This window comes from Oratosquilla oratoria, chromosome 6 (assembly GCF_046742065.1).
Source record: "Oratosquilla oratoria isolate Oo_2021 chromosome 6, ASM4674206v1, whole genome shotgun sequence".
NCBI lineage: Eukaryota > Metazoa > Arthropoda > Malacostraca > Stomatopoda > Squillidae > Oratosquilla > Oratosquilla oratoria.
The window spans coordinates 43,923,084-43,943,114 of NC_134782.1; the positions used below are offsets into that span (position 1 = coordinate 43,923,084).

Genomic DNA, 20,031 nt, shown 5'->3' on the forward strand with positions numbered 1-20,031 from the left:
ACTGCCTTAAGTATATATATATATATATATAATATAATATTATTATATATATATATATATATATATATATATATACATATATGTGTGTGTGTGCGTATACATATATATATATATATATGTACCAGAATATGTACCAGGACTTATCTCATACGACTCCATATAAATTATACATAACACCATACAAGTATTCATAAGAACATAGCGTGTAAAATATGTGTATCAGAAAGATTATATGCCCAGAATAAATTGACACTTGATTTTTCCGTAATAACTTGTGCTTCGGTAAACGCAGTAGAAACAAATTCTAATCGTTTGTGGGAGGTAAACAATATCAGCTGATGTAGACAGTTTGTAATCGGTAGTAGCTATACAAAGAGTCTACCTGTTCTATCGAACTTAATTTTTCAGGATGAAGGAAGTTGATGGAATAATTATACATACTTTAAGACAACTAGGATGGTAATTATAATCTTCATTATATATTTTTATAATGCTGTGTATTATTATTTATTACTGCATCCTTGGAAAACCGGGGACGCAGGATTATGATACCACACAGATCACTGCAAAGTTTTAGAAATAATTTTAATGATAATTGGAATCTGTCACACAGAAAGAAGAGTGGTGTTACTCTACCGTGATTACAAAATCTGATAATTGTAGTAAATTACTTCTTAATTTTATTCATAATTCTTTCGTTGTGACCAAGGACCGATACATGTAATTGGTGCTCTTGTGAGATGAGAAATATCTCAAAACAAAAAAGAAAAATAAGAAAACCTATAGGCAAGAAAGGTAATAATACCCATCTTTATACAAACCAAATATGATAAATCAAGTTAATGCTGTTTACACAATTGCCATTGTTTCCTGAATTTTCTGTGGTTTTAAATTCAGATAGGATAGTTGGTAAAATTGCAGTATATTCAACATGAAATTTATGTTGTCTCATAGCTCCCAACCAAATAATATCGCCTAATTAACCTAACTTAACGTAACCATTCCATAGAAAAAATCTTTGAAATGCGAAAATAAAAAAAGTGAAAATGTGTTTGCTTGATAAAGGAATGATATTGAACAGTTTTTGCCATATCTTGGCTGGGATTTCAAGAATACTGCCATACTGATCACAGACTTGTGAATGATAATGGCATATTTAATTTTCAGTGATTTGGAGGAAGATGTAAATCACCTCGGAGGACTAGGGGTGGAAGAGGTGGTGAGTGGCGTGATACGTTGTGTGCGTATCATTTCACCAGCCAGCTCTCTGCCAGCTGCACTACCTCACAACATGGCTCAGCGTTTTAGAGTGGCTTCTGCCGTTGCTCAAGCTGTCAAGGTAAACAAGCTAAGGAATTTACTCTTACATTTGTTTCAACATCTTGCTTTGTTGTCTTTATTTAGTGTCATGTATCTAATATATTGATTTACAAGATGGTAGTTAAGTTCATATTATCCCTTTGTCCCACCTTATTTTATCCAAATATTTGTCTTGCAATATATTCACATGTATCTTGGCCAAATATTGGGTATTGGCAGCATACATTTTATTCAGTCAGTATTTTACAGACTTGGTGACATCCTTACAGTCCAAAATTATAGCATTCTTTTATGATTGAAGACTATTCTATACTCAAAACAGAATGCTGGTAACTCTGAAATTCTACAATCCTTCCTTTCTACTGCTCAGGACTGCTAGGCCAGACAGTCTAGTGAATAAAAATAACAACAACAATAACTGCCCTCCCTCAGTCTTTCCTATGTCACCTCTGCACATTTTTGGTGCAATATTATCCCCAAGAATAGAGCATTTGTAATTGGTATTTTATTTTATTTATTTATTTATTTATTTATTTATTGGGGGGGGGGGTTAGCTAGAATTAGTGAAGAAATCATGATATACAGCAAAAAATTGAATGAGAAATTTATTACCTTTCCTGTAGATGATGTTTCTCTCAGCTGAATAAAATCCTTGGTAGCAGGTAGAATGAATGTAGTAGGAAAGAAAATTAAATGTCCTAAAATGTATTAGGAAAGAAATTAAATGTCCTGAAATTTTTGCATTTTAGTTTTCATAGAAAAGTTCCAAACCTTATTGCATTCCATTATTAGAGTGCTAATTTTGTAAGAAAAAATACAAGGCAGCATTACTGTAGTGGATATCTAAGGTAAACAAGACACAAATTATTTTATTTGTTTATTTAATTTTATTTTGTTGTAGTTTTACTTTTTTTACATTTACTTATTTTACCTTATTTATTTATTTATTGTTATTATTTCTCCCTGTCTTCTCCTTTTCTGCATGAGGGGACGTAGAGGGTGGCTCACTGATTTAATGAAGCAGCCTTGCTGTGGATGTGCTGTGTCTTGTGACACTGCTTCTGACCCAGGACAGTGGGTGAGATGCAGGGATGACCTGTCATCCAGGAAGAGGGTAGAGGGGAGTGGAGTATGTTGGGGATGGAATGGGTGGGAGTGGTTTCTATGTCTTTGTTTTTTGGCTGCCTCCCTTGCAATGGGGAAAAAGCCTTTGGTATATGTATGTATTTTTTTTTCAGGACTTAGGTTACTCAAGCGATCTTGGCTACCAATCCCTTCTATACCCAACAGAATCTGACCTAAGGAAGATTTTCATGTTCCTTATTGAAAAACTGCCAAAGGAATCAGCAAAAATATCACACGAACCTTTAAGTGAGTATAATTTTGAGCCTAAAGTTTGGATGTGAATTATGGATACTAAAGGCATATGCAGAGGAAATAAAATGCTAAAGTTTTACCCAAAATACATGTAGTGGTTTTGATTAGGTTCTGTAAGAATCAGTCGGGCCAGTAATGGATACTTAAATGTGATGGTCCTGTGAAATAAATGCTGAGAGAATAGTCTTCCCACTGCTCATCTTCAGATATTACAAATACCCTCACCTACATCAAGAAATACAGTTCAATCTTCTTTTTATAGGTCCAAGTGCTATCCTGCATCAGCAAGCAAGACGGAGTATAGGATTGGCATTATCCCGACCCTGGATCCCTGTCTTTTGCCGCCGAGTTTCCAAAGAGAAAGCGGCTGTGAAGGTTGGACCTTCCCTCAACTTAACGACAACATTACATTGTAGAAGCTTCTCCTCTGCACCAGCTGCTTTAATGACATATCCAGAGACTTATGGAGAAGGTAATAATGATAAGTAAGAGTGACTGATGTACTTTCATGATTTAACAATGTGAAGTATATGATTCATAAGATATTGCTTGAGTAGTTTGGGTACAATTTTAGTTGTGCACACCTATGTGATGTAGCAGTAGAAAATGAATTATCAGTTTTGTGAATTATAATAGATCAACATAATATGAGATTTTCTTGGAAGAAATCAATAACAAAAAAGTTGCTAAAACCTATTTACTATCGAACAAAGTCACAGCAGCTGAATGATACGCCATGTTTGTTTTGATAGATGCCGAGTTCGAAGAAATGAAAAGATGATAAATTAGTCTATTCTAACCTAACCTAACCTAACCTATATTTAGTAATTCGGTACCTCAAATTCTAAAGATCATCCTGGTGTTTGTCATCACGGATGTTGACAACCTGATTATTATTGTACCTCAGGCAATTAACAGATGACAACAGAAGGCTGTGTTCTCTCATAAAGTCCAAGGAAGCCCTATTGTCTTTGTAACAGCACTTATTAATGTCACCTGGAGTTGGAGAACACCTGGTCCACAACGTGAAAGCTATTGTCTGATAGTGACTGGACTGGCATGGTGTCCGGACCGTATCCTAGCGGCTTTGTTCATTAGTAAATTTGCTTGTAGCAAGGTTTTTTGTTTTTTATTTCTGCCAAGAAAATCACATATTACTTTCATGTATTATAATTTACAAAATTAATATTTAATTTTCTAATGCTATATCGTGTAGGTGTGCACAACTAAAATTATAATGTAATTTGTTATCTTTTCCCCTCTTTTTCTCATCAATTTTGGTTATGGAATTCCTCATAGAAAAACAGAAGAATTGGATGATGTGGATGTGGAGATGATTGAGAAGGGGGTTGAGGTAGTGATCAATCAGTCTATTCCTCTCGTTCTCTCTAGAAGAGCTTTTTGCCTCCCAAGAAACTAACCACGTTTTTACGTCTTCTCTGTGATGATATGATTATTTGTTGTCTTGCCAGGTCAGTTCTATGCTGGGACTGGAATATATATGTGTTGAGTCACCCATTTTATGATATATTGGGGCTTTTGTTTTCTGATTATGTTTTCTTTTCAGAATTGGATGATTTCTTCAAGAATGATGTAGTTCGAGTGACCCGAAGAATTAATAAAAAGCAGCAGCTTGCTAGTTCCCTGTTGGAGCAACACAGGCGTGAGTTGCAGCATGCACAGTTGCAGGACAAGACCATCCCCAAGGTATGCATATCAGATGAGCACTTAAGATTGTGTTACTTTTTTCTTATTGAAAGGATACTAGAAGGTGTGGTCAGACCAGTGATGAGTTGTCTGCAAGTTGTGGTTCTGCAAAACGGAGAGAATCATCTTCCTACTATCTGTCTTCAAGATTTTTTTTTTTTTTTTTTTTTTCCTCCCTCCTCCTCCACCTGGAGGTGCAGTCTTAGAGCATTGACACACTGTCTGCAGACCAAGCCCAAGATCTCTTTATGAATTTCAATTGTATTTCCTCCACCATTTCACATAAGGAGAGCTGATAATCCATAATTGCTCCCCTCTCTCTGTTACTCTAAGTTGGTAACAGAAACATTTCACAATAACACAACACATATAAGAGTCTAAAATTTTATCCCAAAGAGATCTATGGGAGCTCCATGGACTGTTGCCAGTCATTGTGGGACTGAGTTTCCAGTGAGTGAAAGTCGAGCCTTCAATTATTATTATTATGTAATGAAGTGGTGGAGGTAAATCAGCTTTGGCTCTTGCATCTTGTTGTAGAGGTGCTGTCTTGCTGCATTGCTACTAACCTGAACAATGTGGATGATACAGTATTTTTAACTCACTACAATAACTTAATTCAGTTTAGTGAGGTTGTATGTAAGGTGTCCAATGCAAGCAGTGTCCATGAGCCTTCAGAGCAAGGATTGGGCTCATCAGCCATCAAAGAGCCCACCACCAGAAAGGATTACCAGAAGGACAGACTTCTTGGACACGAGAAACTGCCAATGGTGATATATAGCATAGAGTGCATATAGAGTGTGTTGGAATAACTGTGGTGGTTGTGAATGGAGTCCAAAACCAATGTAATCCACTAAAATAATCATACTGATTAGGTGCTAACACTGAAATGTGATGTGATATGGTTTAATGTCACACACTCCGCCCCATCAGGAGGCTAGGACGGTGCCCCTCACAGAGGGCTTTGTAGCGTGGAATTTAATGAACCATGCCCTTGGTTCAACTTTGCCGGTGGCAGGATTCGAACCGCCCTCACCTCGACCTTTGCTGCAAGTAATGATGCCCTAACCCGCTCAGCCAGCGAGCTTCCAACACTGAAATGTGACATTAGTATACTGGCTCTGGCTACCCCTTGAGCTCAGGGAAGATGGATTAGTGCACCACACCTTTGATGTCCACTGTTGCAGAAAAGGGTTGGGAAGCTAAGAAAGTGTGACTTGAACAATTGCCTCACACTACCTACAGATTGAACTCCCTTTCCACAGCCATGGAGTAAATGATATGGTTTAACGTCACACACACACACCCTGGGGAGGCTAGGATGGTGCCCCTCACAGAGGGCTTTTGTAAATAATGAAAATAATCATTAAATGAATATTTTCTTTTGAAAAGAAACAATCATTAAAATATCCTTTTCTTTTTGTATTATCATTTGTGACATATTATGAACTTTCATATTTCCTAATACTTTGAATTCCATCTACAGGAGAGTGTGGTGAACCCTTCAGACTTAAAAATAATCAACACTGCTGACAAAGTAGAAGTGAAAGATGTTCCTGAACAGCCACAGTCACAATTTGGACTGAATCTTGCACAAAAGCTTCTTTATACTCAGGTATGTATAGATCAAATTAAATTGTGTATGTTGTATGTAATACTGATGTTTATTTATTTTTCTTTTTATTAATATTTATTATTTTAATAGTTTCATTTGTCTACATTTTTTAAAGTGTGGGTTTCTCAAGGCTTTTAATCAAGGATGAGTCTTTTACCTTTTCATTTAACTAGTTTTTTTTTTTTTTTTTTTTTTTTTTTTCTCTTAACTTTGTTATATGAAAAGGTAAAAGACCCTTCCTTGATTAAAAGCCTTGAGAAACCCACACTTTAAAAAATGGAATGGGTGGGAATGATTTTTTGCCTTTTCCTTTTTGGCTACCTCCCTTGTAAGGGGGAAAAAGCCTTGGTATATGTATGTATTTAACAAAGTTATAGTTACATACATACAGACATATACCAAATGCTTTTTTCCCCCTTACATGGGATGTAGCCAAAAGACAAGGCATAGAAACCACTCCCACCCATTCTATCCCCTACATACTCCACTCCCCTCTACCCTCTTACCTCCCTCTTATCTTGGCACCTCCTGGATGACAGGTCATCCCTGCATCTTGTCCACTGCCCTGGGTCAGAAGCAGTGTCGTAAGACACAGCACATCCACAGCAAGGCCGCTTCATTAATTCTGTGCCCCCCCTCTCTGTCCCCTCATGCAGAAAAGGAGAAGACGGGGAGAAATCGGGCTGTGTCAATTTATTTCTCATACTCCCTCACCTCCCCATCCCCCCCCCCACAGCATCATCCATACATAACCATTCTCCATTCACCCCTATCTTCTGCACTCTCCCTTCCTTCCTCAACAGACATTCCCCTCTTTCCCATTGCCCCTTTTACCCCATCCAACCATCTCATCCTAGGATGCCCCCTCATGTTCACTCCTTCCACCTCTGCCTTCCACACCTCTTTTACTAATCTTTCTTCATTCATTCTTTCCATGTGTCCAAACCATCCTAATAATGTTTCATCAACCACATCTCCGAACTCCCTTTCCACATAAGAGGGTCTAGAAGTTATAGTTACATACATACATACATACATATACCAAGGCTTTTTCCCCCTTACAAGGGAGGTAGCCAAAAAGGAAAAGGCATAAAATCATTCCCACCCATTCCATCCCTAAATACACTCCACACCCCCTCCACCCTCCCTCTTATCTTAGCACCTCCTGGATGACGGGTCATCCCTGCACCTTGTCCACTGCCCTGGGTCAGAAGCAGTGCCGCAAGACACAGCACATCCACAGCAAGGCCGCTTCATTAAATCGGCGACCCCCCCTCTCCGTCCCCCCATGCATAAAAGGAGAAGACGGGGAGAAATCCCTTTGGGCTGCGTCAAATTTTGCTCACACATACTACCTCATCCCCCATCCCCCCGCCCATTCCACCTCATGCATCACAACATCATCCATATACAACCATTCTCCATTCACCCCTGTCTTCTGTCCTCTCCCGTCCTTCCTCAACAGACATTCCCCTCTTCCCCAAAGCCCCCTCACCCCATCCATCCACCTCATCCTAGGATGTCCCCTCATGTTCACTCCCTCCACATCTGCCTTCCATACCTCTTTTATTAGTCTTTCTTCACTCATTCTTTCCATGTGTCCAAACCATCCTAATACTCTTTCATCAACCCTATCTCCCAACTCCCTTTCCACCCCTGTTCTCCTCCTCACCTCCTCATTTCTCACATTCCCCAGCCCACTAACCCCCACCATACTTCTCAGCCCCCTCATCTCAACCACCTCCAACCTCCTTCTTTCTTCCTCTCTAATGTTCCATGTTTCTGCCCCATACAGTGCTGTTGGCACAATCACTCCTTTTATACAGTCTCCTCATAGCATCCATTCCCAAATGTCTATTCCTCATTACACTCTTCAATCCACCAAGGCATTTACTTGCTTCTCTCAATCTACATTCTACCTCCACCTTCACTCCACCTTTTCCTGCCACATTTGCACCCAAGTATCTAAAACTATCCACTTCCTCCAGTCGCTCTCCCTTTATGCTCACTTCCAGTCTACTGCCACTTTCACCCCTTGTACATCTTATCACCTTACTTTTACCCACATTTATCTTTAGCTTTCTTCTATCACATACTCTCCCAAACTCTGTCACCAACTTCCTCAATCCCTCCTCCGATCCTGCCACAAGCACAGTGTCGTCCGCAAACAACAGCTGGCTCACCTCCCACTTTTCTCCATTTTCTTTAACCATCTCCAATCCCTGACCCACTACCCCATCCATGTATAAATTGAACAGCCAGGGCGACATAACATATCCCTGACGAAGTCCCACCTGTACCTCAAACCACTCACTCTCTCCATTTCTAACCCTGACACAAGCTCTACTACTCGCATAAAAACTCTTGACAGCTAGCTTTCCTCCTATCCCATATCTGCATAACCTCCCACAGTGCCTTTCTGTCTACCCTATCGTAAGCCTTTTCCAGATCCATAAAAGCCCAAAAAACATCCTTCCCCTTTCCTATACCTTACATATGTCTTACCACAAAAATTAAATCCACACTGTTCCTCACCAATTACTCCCTCTGTTCCTCTCCTAATCCTCTCAATCAAGATTCTCCCATAAGCCTTCCCAACTACACTTAACAAGCTAATCCCTCTGAAACTACTACATTCACACTTGTCCCCTTTTCCCTTGTAAAGTGGAACTATACAGGCACTCCTCCAGTCCTCCGGCACTCCACCCTCTCTCCAGCAAACATTAAATAACCTCACCAGCCAGTCCACCATCACTGTACCTCCTTTTTTTAGACATTCTGCATGGCATCCATCCAGACCAGGTGCCTTACCTGCTTTCATCATCTTAACAACTGTCTTCACTTCATCCTTCCTTATTTCTCCTCCATTTTCCTCACTCATCACGGTCATTTTCTTAGCATTTCCCACTGCAGCTATCTTTCCCTCCCTATCCTCCTTCACATTTAGCAACTCCCTAAAATATTCTGCCCATCTTCCCCTTACTGCCTTCTCTTCCATTATCATCTCTCCATCTGCACCTTTTACCTTTTCTTCTCTACTTGATTCGCCTCCTCTTCCTCTCTTAATTTCTTTCCAAAACATCTTTTTATTACTTTCAAAATTTTCTGTCATACTCTTACCCCATTTCACATCTGCTTTCCTCTTTGCCTCCTTTACCTTTTGCTTTACTTCTCTTTTCTTTTCTTTGTACCTCTCATATGACTCCCTCGTCCTATTTTGTAACCAATCTGTGAAAGCTCGCTTCTTTTCTTTTACAACCTTCTTTGTTTCCTCATCCCACCACTCACTACCATTCCTTCTATTTCCTCCTGTTCTCCTTCTTTCACACACCATCTTTGCACACCTTGTGACTCCCTCCTTGAACCATCCCCATTCCTCCACATCTAGCTCTACTCTATCCTTCACTCCCTCCCACTCCTCCTCCAGCTTCTTCTTGTACTCCTTCTCCTTTTCCTTTTCATTTAAAGAGTTCACTGTAAGTTCCTCCCTACCTTTTGCCCCTTTCCTCTTTCTCCATCTATCCTCCACTCTCATCTTACCTTCCACCAAAATCTGATCGGATATTCCCCCGCCCTCTCCCCTTAGCACATGTACTTCCTTAACTCTTCCTATCATAATCCTATTTACTAGTACATATTTAAACTCATTTATCATACTGTGTGCTGCTTTGGTGCCTTGGTTTTAATCCTATGGAAAAAAAGATAGGAAAAAGAATTTGGAACAGAGTCAGTCAATCATGTGTTGCCTTGTGTACTGTTGACTAGAAACCCAGAGTAACTGATCCTTGAGTCCTCTCACAGATCTCTGCTAAGAAACTTTGGAATGTATTTGCACTGTATTAGTGTGGAACAGTTTCTATCACACCAGCTGAAAGTGGTAGAGAGCTGTTGCTTGTTGGCAGCTCTCTGATGCAAAGTGGAGGAAGAGCAGTCAAAATCAATAAAGAGAAACAAAATATATTGTGTACAGAGGTGATCACTCTTTGGGCCGAGTCACTTGAATATGAAAACAAAGTTATGCTACATTTAGATACACTAGAAACTCAGTATAATGTACCAAACTCGCCATTTGCTAAATGGAGCAAATTCTACTAGCTAGCAGGCAATAATCCCAGTCAATCAAAGAAAGATTTTTTTATTAATGTTTTCTATTAACACCTTTAGTTCTCATAATTTATTTATTTTCTGTTATTGACAGGAAGAAGAGAAAGAGGCAATATCTGAAAACATAGCCAATGTCACCACTGATGACTTGAAAGAGGAGCAGCAGAAGAAGCGGGAAGAACGTATAAAGTCCCTGCGTACAGACATCTCACAAACTGCAGAAGAACTGCAAGAGGTTACCGACTGTCTCAAGGAACTACAGTCATCCCTAGAAGAAGTAAGAAACTCCTCATCAACTGAATTCAAGTAGTTTAGTGAAGGCTTGTTAATTGGAACATTTCTTTCACTGATGTTAGACGGTTTCATCAAAATGAACACTAACTCATCTAACCCACATAAAACCACCCCCATACATGGAGAAAACCCCATTTGTACATACAATACCATTACTTGATAAAAAAGAAAAAAACTTGACCATTAATTTGGTAATCATTACAGATTGAACAGCAGATAACCAAGGAACAAGCAGCTGTTGAGGCTCAGCAGTTGGATTATGACGTCAAACATCGTACTTGTGCCTTGTTACCTCAGGCAGGAGAAAATATTGCCAAACTACAGGTAAGGGATTTCTTTTCGTCTTCTCTTTTTCTGCATTAGGGGGATGGAGAGGTGGGGTCACTGATTAAATGAAGTTGCCTTGCTGTGGATGTGATGTGTCTTGCTGTATTGCTTCTGACCCAGGGCAGTGGGTGAGATGTAGGAATGACCCGTCATCCAGGAGGAGCCAAGATAAGACGGAGGGAGAGGTGGTGGATGGGAGTGGAGTATGTGGGGATGTAATGGGTGGGAGTGGATTTTATGCCTTTATATTTTGGCTGCCTCCCTTGTAAGGGGGGAAAAGCCATTGGTGTATGTATGTATGTAAAGGTAAGGGCATCATATATAGAAAACAGTCGCACATTAATAAAACAGTAGTTGCAGGAGAACTGTTGGCATTTGTTTGAGAGATCAAAATTAGGAACAGAGAAGAGAAGAGGAGATTTGCTGACTATCTACAGAATAATTAAAGGAATGGAAGTTTTAGACAGGAATGACTTGTTAGTGTGGGACAACGGTAAAACGAGAGGACATGGAAAAAAACTGAAAAAGGACAGTTATATAAGAAACTTGAAAAAGAACAGCTTCCCACACAGAGCGATAAATACATGGAACAAATTAGACAAAGAAACGTTATGTGCAAACACTATACAAGATTTTAAGATAAAACTTAATACAGAGAGGTACAAAGACGGGTCACCACGAGCATAGCTCCCTTCCCGTATATTACAACTAGGTAAATACAACTAGGTAGGTAAATATATACATATACCAACAGCTTTTTCCCCCTTACAAAGGGGTTAGCCAAAAAACAAAGGCATAAAATTCACTCCCACCCATTCTATCCCCACATACTCCACTCCCATCCACCACCCCTCCCTCCCTCCTTCTTTTCTTGGCTCGTGGTAGTTACACTCAGGTAAGTATTAGAGAGAGACAATATGTTTCATACTGTGTACAGAAGTAATTATCTTTGGGCTGAGTCATGTGGATTTGAAAAAAAAATTATGCTATAATTAGGTAGATACACTTGAAGGTCAATATAATGAATTCCCTTCAGTGTATAGCATTTGCCAAGTGGAGCAGATTCTGCTAGCTAGCAGGTGATAAGCCTGGTCAATCAAAGATTCTTTTTAGAACATTTTTTTTCCATTAACACTTCAAGTAAATATTCTCTCACTCCAGAAAACTCCACAAAATCTCTTTGCCAAATAAAGTTTGGGATGAAATAAATATCATCATAGCCTCTCAATAGGGGGAGTTTGTGACATTAAACCATATCACAACCATATCTTTGAGGTTGATTTCCTGCAAAAGAGAACTGTGTCAGTAGATTAGTTGATTAATTAACACTTTTATAGCCTTCTACATCATCTGTTTTCATTCTAGTTTCAGTCAGACAGTTTTGTTCAATGAGAGGCACTTCCCCTCCACAGGAAAAGGATTAATTACATTGTTGTGTCATGATTGCAGGCTGTGTTGCAGCGGAGTGAAGAGAGGATGCAAAAGCTGAAGAGGCAGTGGGAAGACCATAGGCAGCCATTGCAGCAGCAGCTGGATGAACTACAGCAGAGGTACTCCGGCAGAATTGTGAGTCCCAGAAACCCAAGAGAGTTCTGTACTTGTCTTGTCTTCCATTTTCTCATTTTTCCACTATGTGCTATGATGCATTGTATTTTATCATTTCAATGTGTATGTCTTCATCTGCTCTCTATAAATTCTTTAACTGGATGATGGGGGGGGAGGGTTATCATATAATGAAACAGTAGAGGTAAATTAGCTACACCTGTTAGGCCTAGCAATGGAAGCACTGTGTCCTGCTCCATTGCCTTTGACTTGAACAATGTGCCAGGGGCCAGGGATGACTTCGTCCACAAGGTGCTATGACGGGAGAAATGATGAATATGTTTTCAATTGGTGTACAAATGTGCAGGATGGGTGTGGAGTATGTGTACACTTTGACTTGATCACTTCCCATATAACAGGGTATAGGCAACCAATATACAGAAGACACAGAACACCTCATACAGCAATGCCCCACAATATCAATCCCAAGACAATATATGACCCCTAAGTGACTTATTGTCCCACCCAGAGACTGTTGTCAGTTATCTGAAGGCTGTAGTTCTTCTGCAAGAGAGACCAGTGGCAATGAATTGATTGATTGATCAGGGAAATATATATATATATATATATATATATATATATATATATATATATATATATATATATATATATATATATATATATATATATATATATATATATATATATATATATAAAGGACTCCAAACAAAGGAAGTAGCCAGTCAAGACCTACACCCATTCCACTCCCATCCACCACTCTTGTTTCCCTCTCATCTTAGCTCCCCATGGATGAAAGGTCATCCCTGTCACCTACCCACTGCTCAGGTCAGAAGCAATGCAACAAGACACAGTACATCCACAGCAGAACCGTTTCACTTATGAGGTAGCCCTACCTCTGCACTCCCTCATGTGGAAAATAAAAAAAACATGGAGAAATCCCTTCAGGCTTCATCAAAATATCATCTATACACAAATATTCTCCACTCACCCCTATCTCCTGACCTCTCCTTTCCCTGCTCAACAGACATTCCCCTCTTGCTCAAAGACCCTTTCACCTTGGGAAAATGCCTTTTGGTATTTACATGTATTTGTGTATTCAGTGCTAGTTAGTGGAACAGGTACACAAAAATTTTTATAGGCTAAATAACTCATTTAATGTCTTGGATTATTTTCCTAAACAGGAGGAGCATGAAAGAATGCAGAAAGATGTTGTGAACATGCGGAGTAAAATGCGACTTCTGGCTGAAGAAGGGCGTAACAAAGATGCTCTCATTGCTTCACTCAAACAGAAACATGCATCAATGAATCGGGGTATCAATAGGTAAGATATTTTATATTTCTGTCTTTTTATTTCACATTTATTGTAATGTTTGCCACTAATACAATCACTTAAGCATGATTTATAGGATTGATGTGTAACTTTAGTATGTTGTCTCTTGATTTGATTCCCATAGTTCAGAATGACATCAACTTTTAAATCCTAAGAAGCTAGAAGCTGTAGCTGTCTCTAATGTGCTGTATGTGTTGTGACATGACAGGACCATTATGCTGGAAGTTCATAACAGCTTGTTTTTATCAACTTTATTTTTGGTATTTTTTGTACCTATTTAGACATTTATTTATTTTGTTTCCCTCTCATCTTAGCTGCTCTTATCTTAGAGAGGAAAACAAGGGTGGTGGGTGGGAGTGGGTGCATAACTTTGACTTGTCTACCTCCTTTATAAGGGGAAAGAAGCCCTTGATATATAGATAGATCAATAGATTTGGTTATTCATCTACTTCAAGGTCTGCATACACAAAGGGTATTTTTGAGATCATTGGCAACATCAAGAAGCAGAAAGACGAGATCCAGAAGGTCCTTCAAGACACTCGCAGTCTCCAGAAAGAAATAAACACGTTGACTGGAAAACTTGATCGAACATTTGCTGAGGTTGAAGAGTCTGCATTCAAGGTAAGGGAAAGAACTGCTTCTAGGTTGTTATCACATTTCAAAGAATAAATAAATGAATGAATGAAAATCATTTACTGTTTTTATTCAGTTTACCTCTGTAAGGGGCACCGCCTAGCCTCCCGATAGGTGGAAGTTTGTGATGTTAAACCATATCACATCACCTAAATGTATTTACCTAATTGCATGCCTGTAAAGATAGATAGTTATTATTCTTCTTTTTCTTCTTCTTCTTCCTCCTCCTCCTCTTCTTTCTCCTCTTCCTCCTCCCCTCCTCCTCCTTTTCTTTCTCCTCTTCCTCCTCTCCTCCCTAATTGCATGGTGTAAAGATAGATAATTCTTCTTCTTCTTTTTCTTCTTCTTCTTTTTCTTCTTCTTCTTCTTCCTCATCCTCCTTTTCTTTCTCCTCTTCCTCCTCCCCCATGGGTCTCCATGGCTTAGTAAGTCTTCCCTTGATGAGTATGAATAAGCAAATTGCAATGGAAAGAGAAAGAGAAACTGAAATTGAAAAGATAAACTGCATTTCTAAATACTTGTAAGGAAAGTTGCTCATCTCTAAGTAGTTGGTTTCTGATTAATCATAACACTGTCTTTTAGGCTGCAAGTACTACAGAAGGTGCAAGAGGAGTTTACAAAGCAGTGGCAAGTATTCATGAACTCTATGGGCAGCTAGTGGATGTAGTTCGGGAGACCGGTGCCGTGCAACGGGATATCCGAGACCTTGAGGAACAGGTAAAATTTGGATATTCAGCTTGTTTGTCATTTCAGTTTGAAATGTATTTTATAAAAATTATTATTATTCACCTGTTTGTTTATTATTTATCATTATATACTTGTTTATTTTGTTTCTGTTTTTATGAATTATTTTTATTTATTTTATTTATTTATTCATTTTTATTATTATTATTATTTTTTTTCTCTCTCTCTCTCTCTCTCTCTCTCTCTCTCTCTCTCTCTCTCTCACACACACATCCATCCTAGTTATGGACCAAAAGGTCTCCTCTTGGCATGCTCTTCCTTTGTAATCTACATTGACGTGTTTATGTCATGTTGTATTGCCTCTAACCCAAGGAGTGTGGTGGTGGGCAGGGATGACCCCTCATCCATGAGAATCTAAGGGACAATGACTGAGTTTATGGATGGATGTAAGGTGGATGTATGTTTTGGTTTACTCATCCCCACTCATAATGGGGAAAGGGCCTTTTGGTATATTATGTATGTGCGTACCTACAGTGATTACCTCACTTCGTCTCGCCTTCCTCTTCTTCGTGTATCTTTCTTCTGTTGCCACCCATCTTCTTAAATTTTCTTTCTTATTTTCCTCCATTCTCTTTCCCTTTCCAACAGTATTCCCTGTCTAGTTGTATTTCATTTCACCTATATTTTACTCTTTTTTTTCATATTCTACAGTTGATCATTGAGAAGAAGAAGAAAAATGAAGATAATCTTAAAAGTGTATCTCAGGATCTTGCCAACATGAAGACTGAGAATCAAAAGCTCATTCAAGAACTCGAGAAGAAATCATAGAGCTTGTCGGTAGTGGTTCAGGTAAGCAAATATTGATGGCTGTAAGGTGTACTATTACAGGATATTTGTTCCCTGCGAACTTTGTAAAATTAATATAAGGATATAAAAGAAGACATCATATCAGTGACATTCCCATTAATACAGTTAACACTGTTGGGGTCGGCTAATATTAATTTTATGAACTGTTTCTCAAAATCTGTAGCTAGCAGAATAATCAGAAATCGCAGAGGATTTATCACTCCCAGGTATTATTTGTAGCAAAGATATTGCCAAACATATATTTAAAGCATGTCTTTATATAGAAAGAAGTAGGTGAAAAATTATATGCCACATTTTGTCACATATACAAAAAAAAAGAAAAAAAAAGAGAGAGGGATCATCTACATTTCATTTGTCATAATCATGTGCCTACATGATCATATAATTTGTCCTGACTATGTAGCAAGTTAGAGACAGTCATCTTTTAAGCAGAAATAATACCAAACAAGAAATTATTGGCACTTTAGGCAGCTGAGACTTGGAATATAAGAGAGATAGAAAAGAAGAATGAATGTTTTTGGTGTGATGTGTCTGAGAAATGTGGTTGGAGATTCGAGGATGGATTGAGCGTGAAATATGGAAGTGAAGCACAGAAAGGTGATGGAAAGAGAGCTGTCAGATAGGGTAGGCCTGAATTGCTGATATTGCTAAAAAAAAATAATTAAATAGCTGGAAAAGCTAAAAAAAATTGTTAAACTGGTTCGGGCACATGGAAAGAATGAGTGGGGAAAGACAAACAAAAACTATGTAGAAAGCAGAACTTGAAGGAGTGAATGTGAGAGGAAGACCAAAATGGGGTGGATAAATGGAGTAAAGGGAGTCTGACGCACGAGGAAGGTCTCATTAAGATGGGAGGGGTGATGGATGGTGTGTACTGGGTATAAGGGGAAGGAAGCCCTTTGGTGTGTATGTGTGTGTACTCAACATATCCATTGGAAAAGAAATATATCAGTCTTGAGCATTAAGGAAGAGCGACTGCAGGAAGTGGATAGTTTTAGATACGTGGGTGCGAATGTGGCAGGAAAGGGTGGAGTGGAGGTGGAGGTAGAATGTAGATTGAGAAAAGCAAGTAAATGCCTTGGTGGATTAAAAAGTGTAATAAGGAATAGACATTTAGGAATGGAGGCTAAGAGGAGACTGTATGAAGGAGTGATTGTGCCATCAGCACTGTATGGGGCAGAAACATGCAACATAAGAGAGGAAGAGAGAAGGAGTCTGAATGTGTTTGAGATGAGGTGTCTGAGAAGTATGATGGGGGTTACTAGGCTGGATAGAGTGAGAAATGAGGAGGTGAGGAGGAGGAGAACAGGGGTGGTAAGGGAGTTGGGAGATAGGGTGGATGAAAGAGTATTGGGATGGTTTGGACACATGGAAAGAATGAGTGAAGAAAGACTAGTAAAAGAGGTATGGAAGGCAGATGTGGAGGGAGTGAACATGAGGGGGCAACCTAGGATGAGATGAATGGATGGGGTGAAAGGGGCTTTGGGGAAGAGGGGAATGTCTGTTGAGGAAGGACGGGAGAGGACAGAAGATAGGGGTGAATGGAGAATGGTTGTATATGGATGATGTTGTGATGCATGAGGTGAAATGGAGGGGGGGTGAGGTAGTATGTGTGAAAAAAATTTGATGCAGCCCAAAGGGATTTCTCCCCATCTTCTCCTTTTCTGCATGAGGGGATGGAGAGTGGGGGTCGCCAATTTAATGAAGCGGCCTTGCTGTGGATGTGCTGTGTCTTGCGACACTGCTTCTGACCCAGGGCAGTGGACAAGATGCAGGGATGACCTGTCATCCGGGAGGTGCCAAGATGAAAGGGAGGTTAGAGGGTGGAGGGGAGTGGAGTGGATTAGGGATGGAATGAGTGGGAATGGTTTTTATGCCATTGTTTTTTGGCTACCTCCCATGTAAGGGGGAAAAAAGCCTTTGGTATATGTATGTATGAATTTGTAAACAAAAATTTGGCATAATGCTTTGTTGTCATGTCTACATTTTTTCAATAATGTATATATGTTTATTTATTTCACCCTTTTATTTCTTCATTTTCTTGTTATGCAAAATAAATTTGTGATGAAAAATGTGCCAGAAATTGAAGGAATTCCACAAAACCTATTTATTGGGGGGCAATTTTGAAGTTTTTCTACATTATCATATATGATCAAAATCTTCAGTGATATAAAGGCTGATCCAGATGGTGTTAATTTGTAGTTTTTGTAGATTTGTAGTTCCTCATTATGTTTGGTTTCTGTTCCTTGAGGTGTTATTTCAAGAAGAATGTGATAAATATTTGTAATTATTGAAACAGACATTGATCATTGAAGAAAAGAGCTCAGATATGACATCTTTCCCAGTCATTACATTTTGTGATATTGATTTTTGTGTAACATTGACTTCCGTAGTAGAAATTAGATTGAGATTTATGACTATAGAAGGTAATGATTTGAATTACAACTGATTGTATTATCATTTTGTCACCATGGATATTGCTTATGTAGTACAAAAGTTTTCATCAGCAAGTTTTTTCTCACAGAAAATTTGGCTGTTGACAAATGATTACTTTAATAAGTACTGTACCAAGAAAAGGCTGTACATACCCATTTTTTATATTTACTTTCCACCAATTTGACCCACCTTTTTTTCTTTTCCTTCTTTTATTTATTCATTTTCTCTCTCTCTCCTCTCTCTCTCTCTCTCTCTCTCTCTCTCTCTCTCTCTCTCTCTCTCTCTCTCTCTCTCTCTCTCTCTCTCTCTATCTCTCTCTAACCTTTGTGCCTTGATTTTGCATTATCTTCTCCATCCTTTCCATAGACTTGTTTCTTTAATGTCTCTCTATTTTGTTTATTGTATACATCTTCAAGGTATTCCCAGCTCTCACCAGTTTCCACTCTATCTTTATTGCATTCACATAGTACACATACATATACCAAAAGACACATTCCACACTCATCCAGCACCCATTTGTTGTCCCTTCTCTCATACTTCCTTGTGGATAAAAGGCCATCCCTGCCATGTGGCCACAAGAGGGACATTCCCATAGTACATACATACATACATATACCAAAGGCTTTTTCCCCCTTACACAGGGGGTAGCCAAAAAGAAAAAGGCATAGAAACCACTCCCACCCATTACATTTCCTATATATTCCACTCCCCTCCACCCTCCTCCTTCCCTCCTATCTTGGCACCTCCCACAGTACTCTCCATATATTTTTATACAACCAGAATATCACTCCATGGACACCCTCAAAAGCATATTTACAAATAAATCACTCTTGACTTTAAGGTATTCAGTCAAAGAAAATCTTCTGTAGAGAAGGTAAAGTTTGGCTTCTAATTGATTATGGAATTATAGATTTTGACTCAGGTCAGCAGCCTTCACAGAATTGATATCATATACTCATGTACCACTCTTCCAATCCATTTTGTCAATCTTTAATTCAAAGACTTTTTTGTGATTTCCATCAGTGATGCAGAGAAATGACTTTTAACATGTTAAATTAATTCTTATACAGAAAATTCCTTAGAGGTTTATTTTAGAATAACATCTTGTAATATTTCAAATTATATACTGGTGGATTTATTTGATTAGTTGTGTAGTTTCATAAAACATGTACATTTGAAGAAACTTAATTTCTAACTTCATATACAAAATTAAATATTTGTACTGTACAGGATTAACTGCATGAAATTGTTGATGTAAGTACTGTTATGGAATATGGTTCATTTTCTTTGTGTAAGAATGCAAATATAAGAAGAATTACATCCATGTGATATAGTGATAGTGCAGCATCTCACACTGAGTAAAAGATAAACAGAGAAGAAAATTTTTGTTTCAATATATTGGAGGAAAAAGTCTTATCAATATAGAATCCTAAAGGTGAAGCTCTTATTTATATTTATTGAATGTTGAACCATTTTCCATTTCATTCCTTTTGTTATTTTTACTTTAGAGATTTATACTATTTATATAGTGTTTATTGTAACTTGATTTGCTCAGAAGAAAATGAGTAACCATGTATCTGGTCTTTCATTGACATTTTCCTATTAACCATTTAGTCCATGTGATTGTAGTGGTTCATAGTTTTGATTTTTTTAGTAGAATAAAAAAAGATTAAATACAGTATATCCAAACATTTAACAAAATATCTCTCAATTTGTACACTGTGACCTGCAAAGTAAAGTAGTTAGGAATGGTTAGTTTTTTATTCCTATGTACTGA

At 38.5% G+C, this 20,031-nt stretch overlaps 1 protein-coding gene across 1 annotated transcript; it reads left to right on the forward strand.

Annotated features, from left to right (window-relative positions):
- Window positions 1–322: 322 nt before the first annotated feature.
- Window positions 323–19,828, forward strand: LOC143026461 (coiled-coil domain-containing protein 22 homolog). Its single transcript, XM_076186878.1, has 13 exons — window positions 323–459; window positions 1,168–1,339; window positions 2,559–2,691; window positions 2,960–3,169; window positions 4,265–4,404; window positions 5,888–6,016; window positions 10,215–10,397; window positions 10,619–10,738; window positions 12,191–12,307; window positions 13,486–13,625; window positions 14,090–14,255; window positions 14,850–14,984; window positions 15,663–19,828. The coding sequence occupies exons 1-13, from the start codon at window positions 410–412 to the stop codon at window positions 15,777–15,779; spliced, it is 1,812 nt and encodes a 603-aa protein (XP_076042993.1). The 5' UTR covers window positions 323–409; the 3' UTR covers window positions 15,780–19,828.
- The last annotated feature ends 203 nt before the right edge of the window (window positions 19,829–20,031 follow it).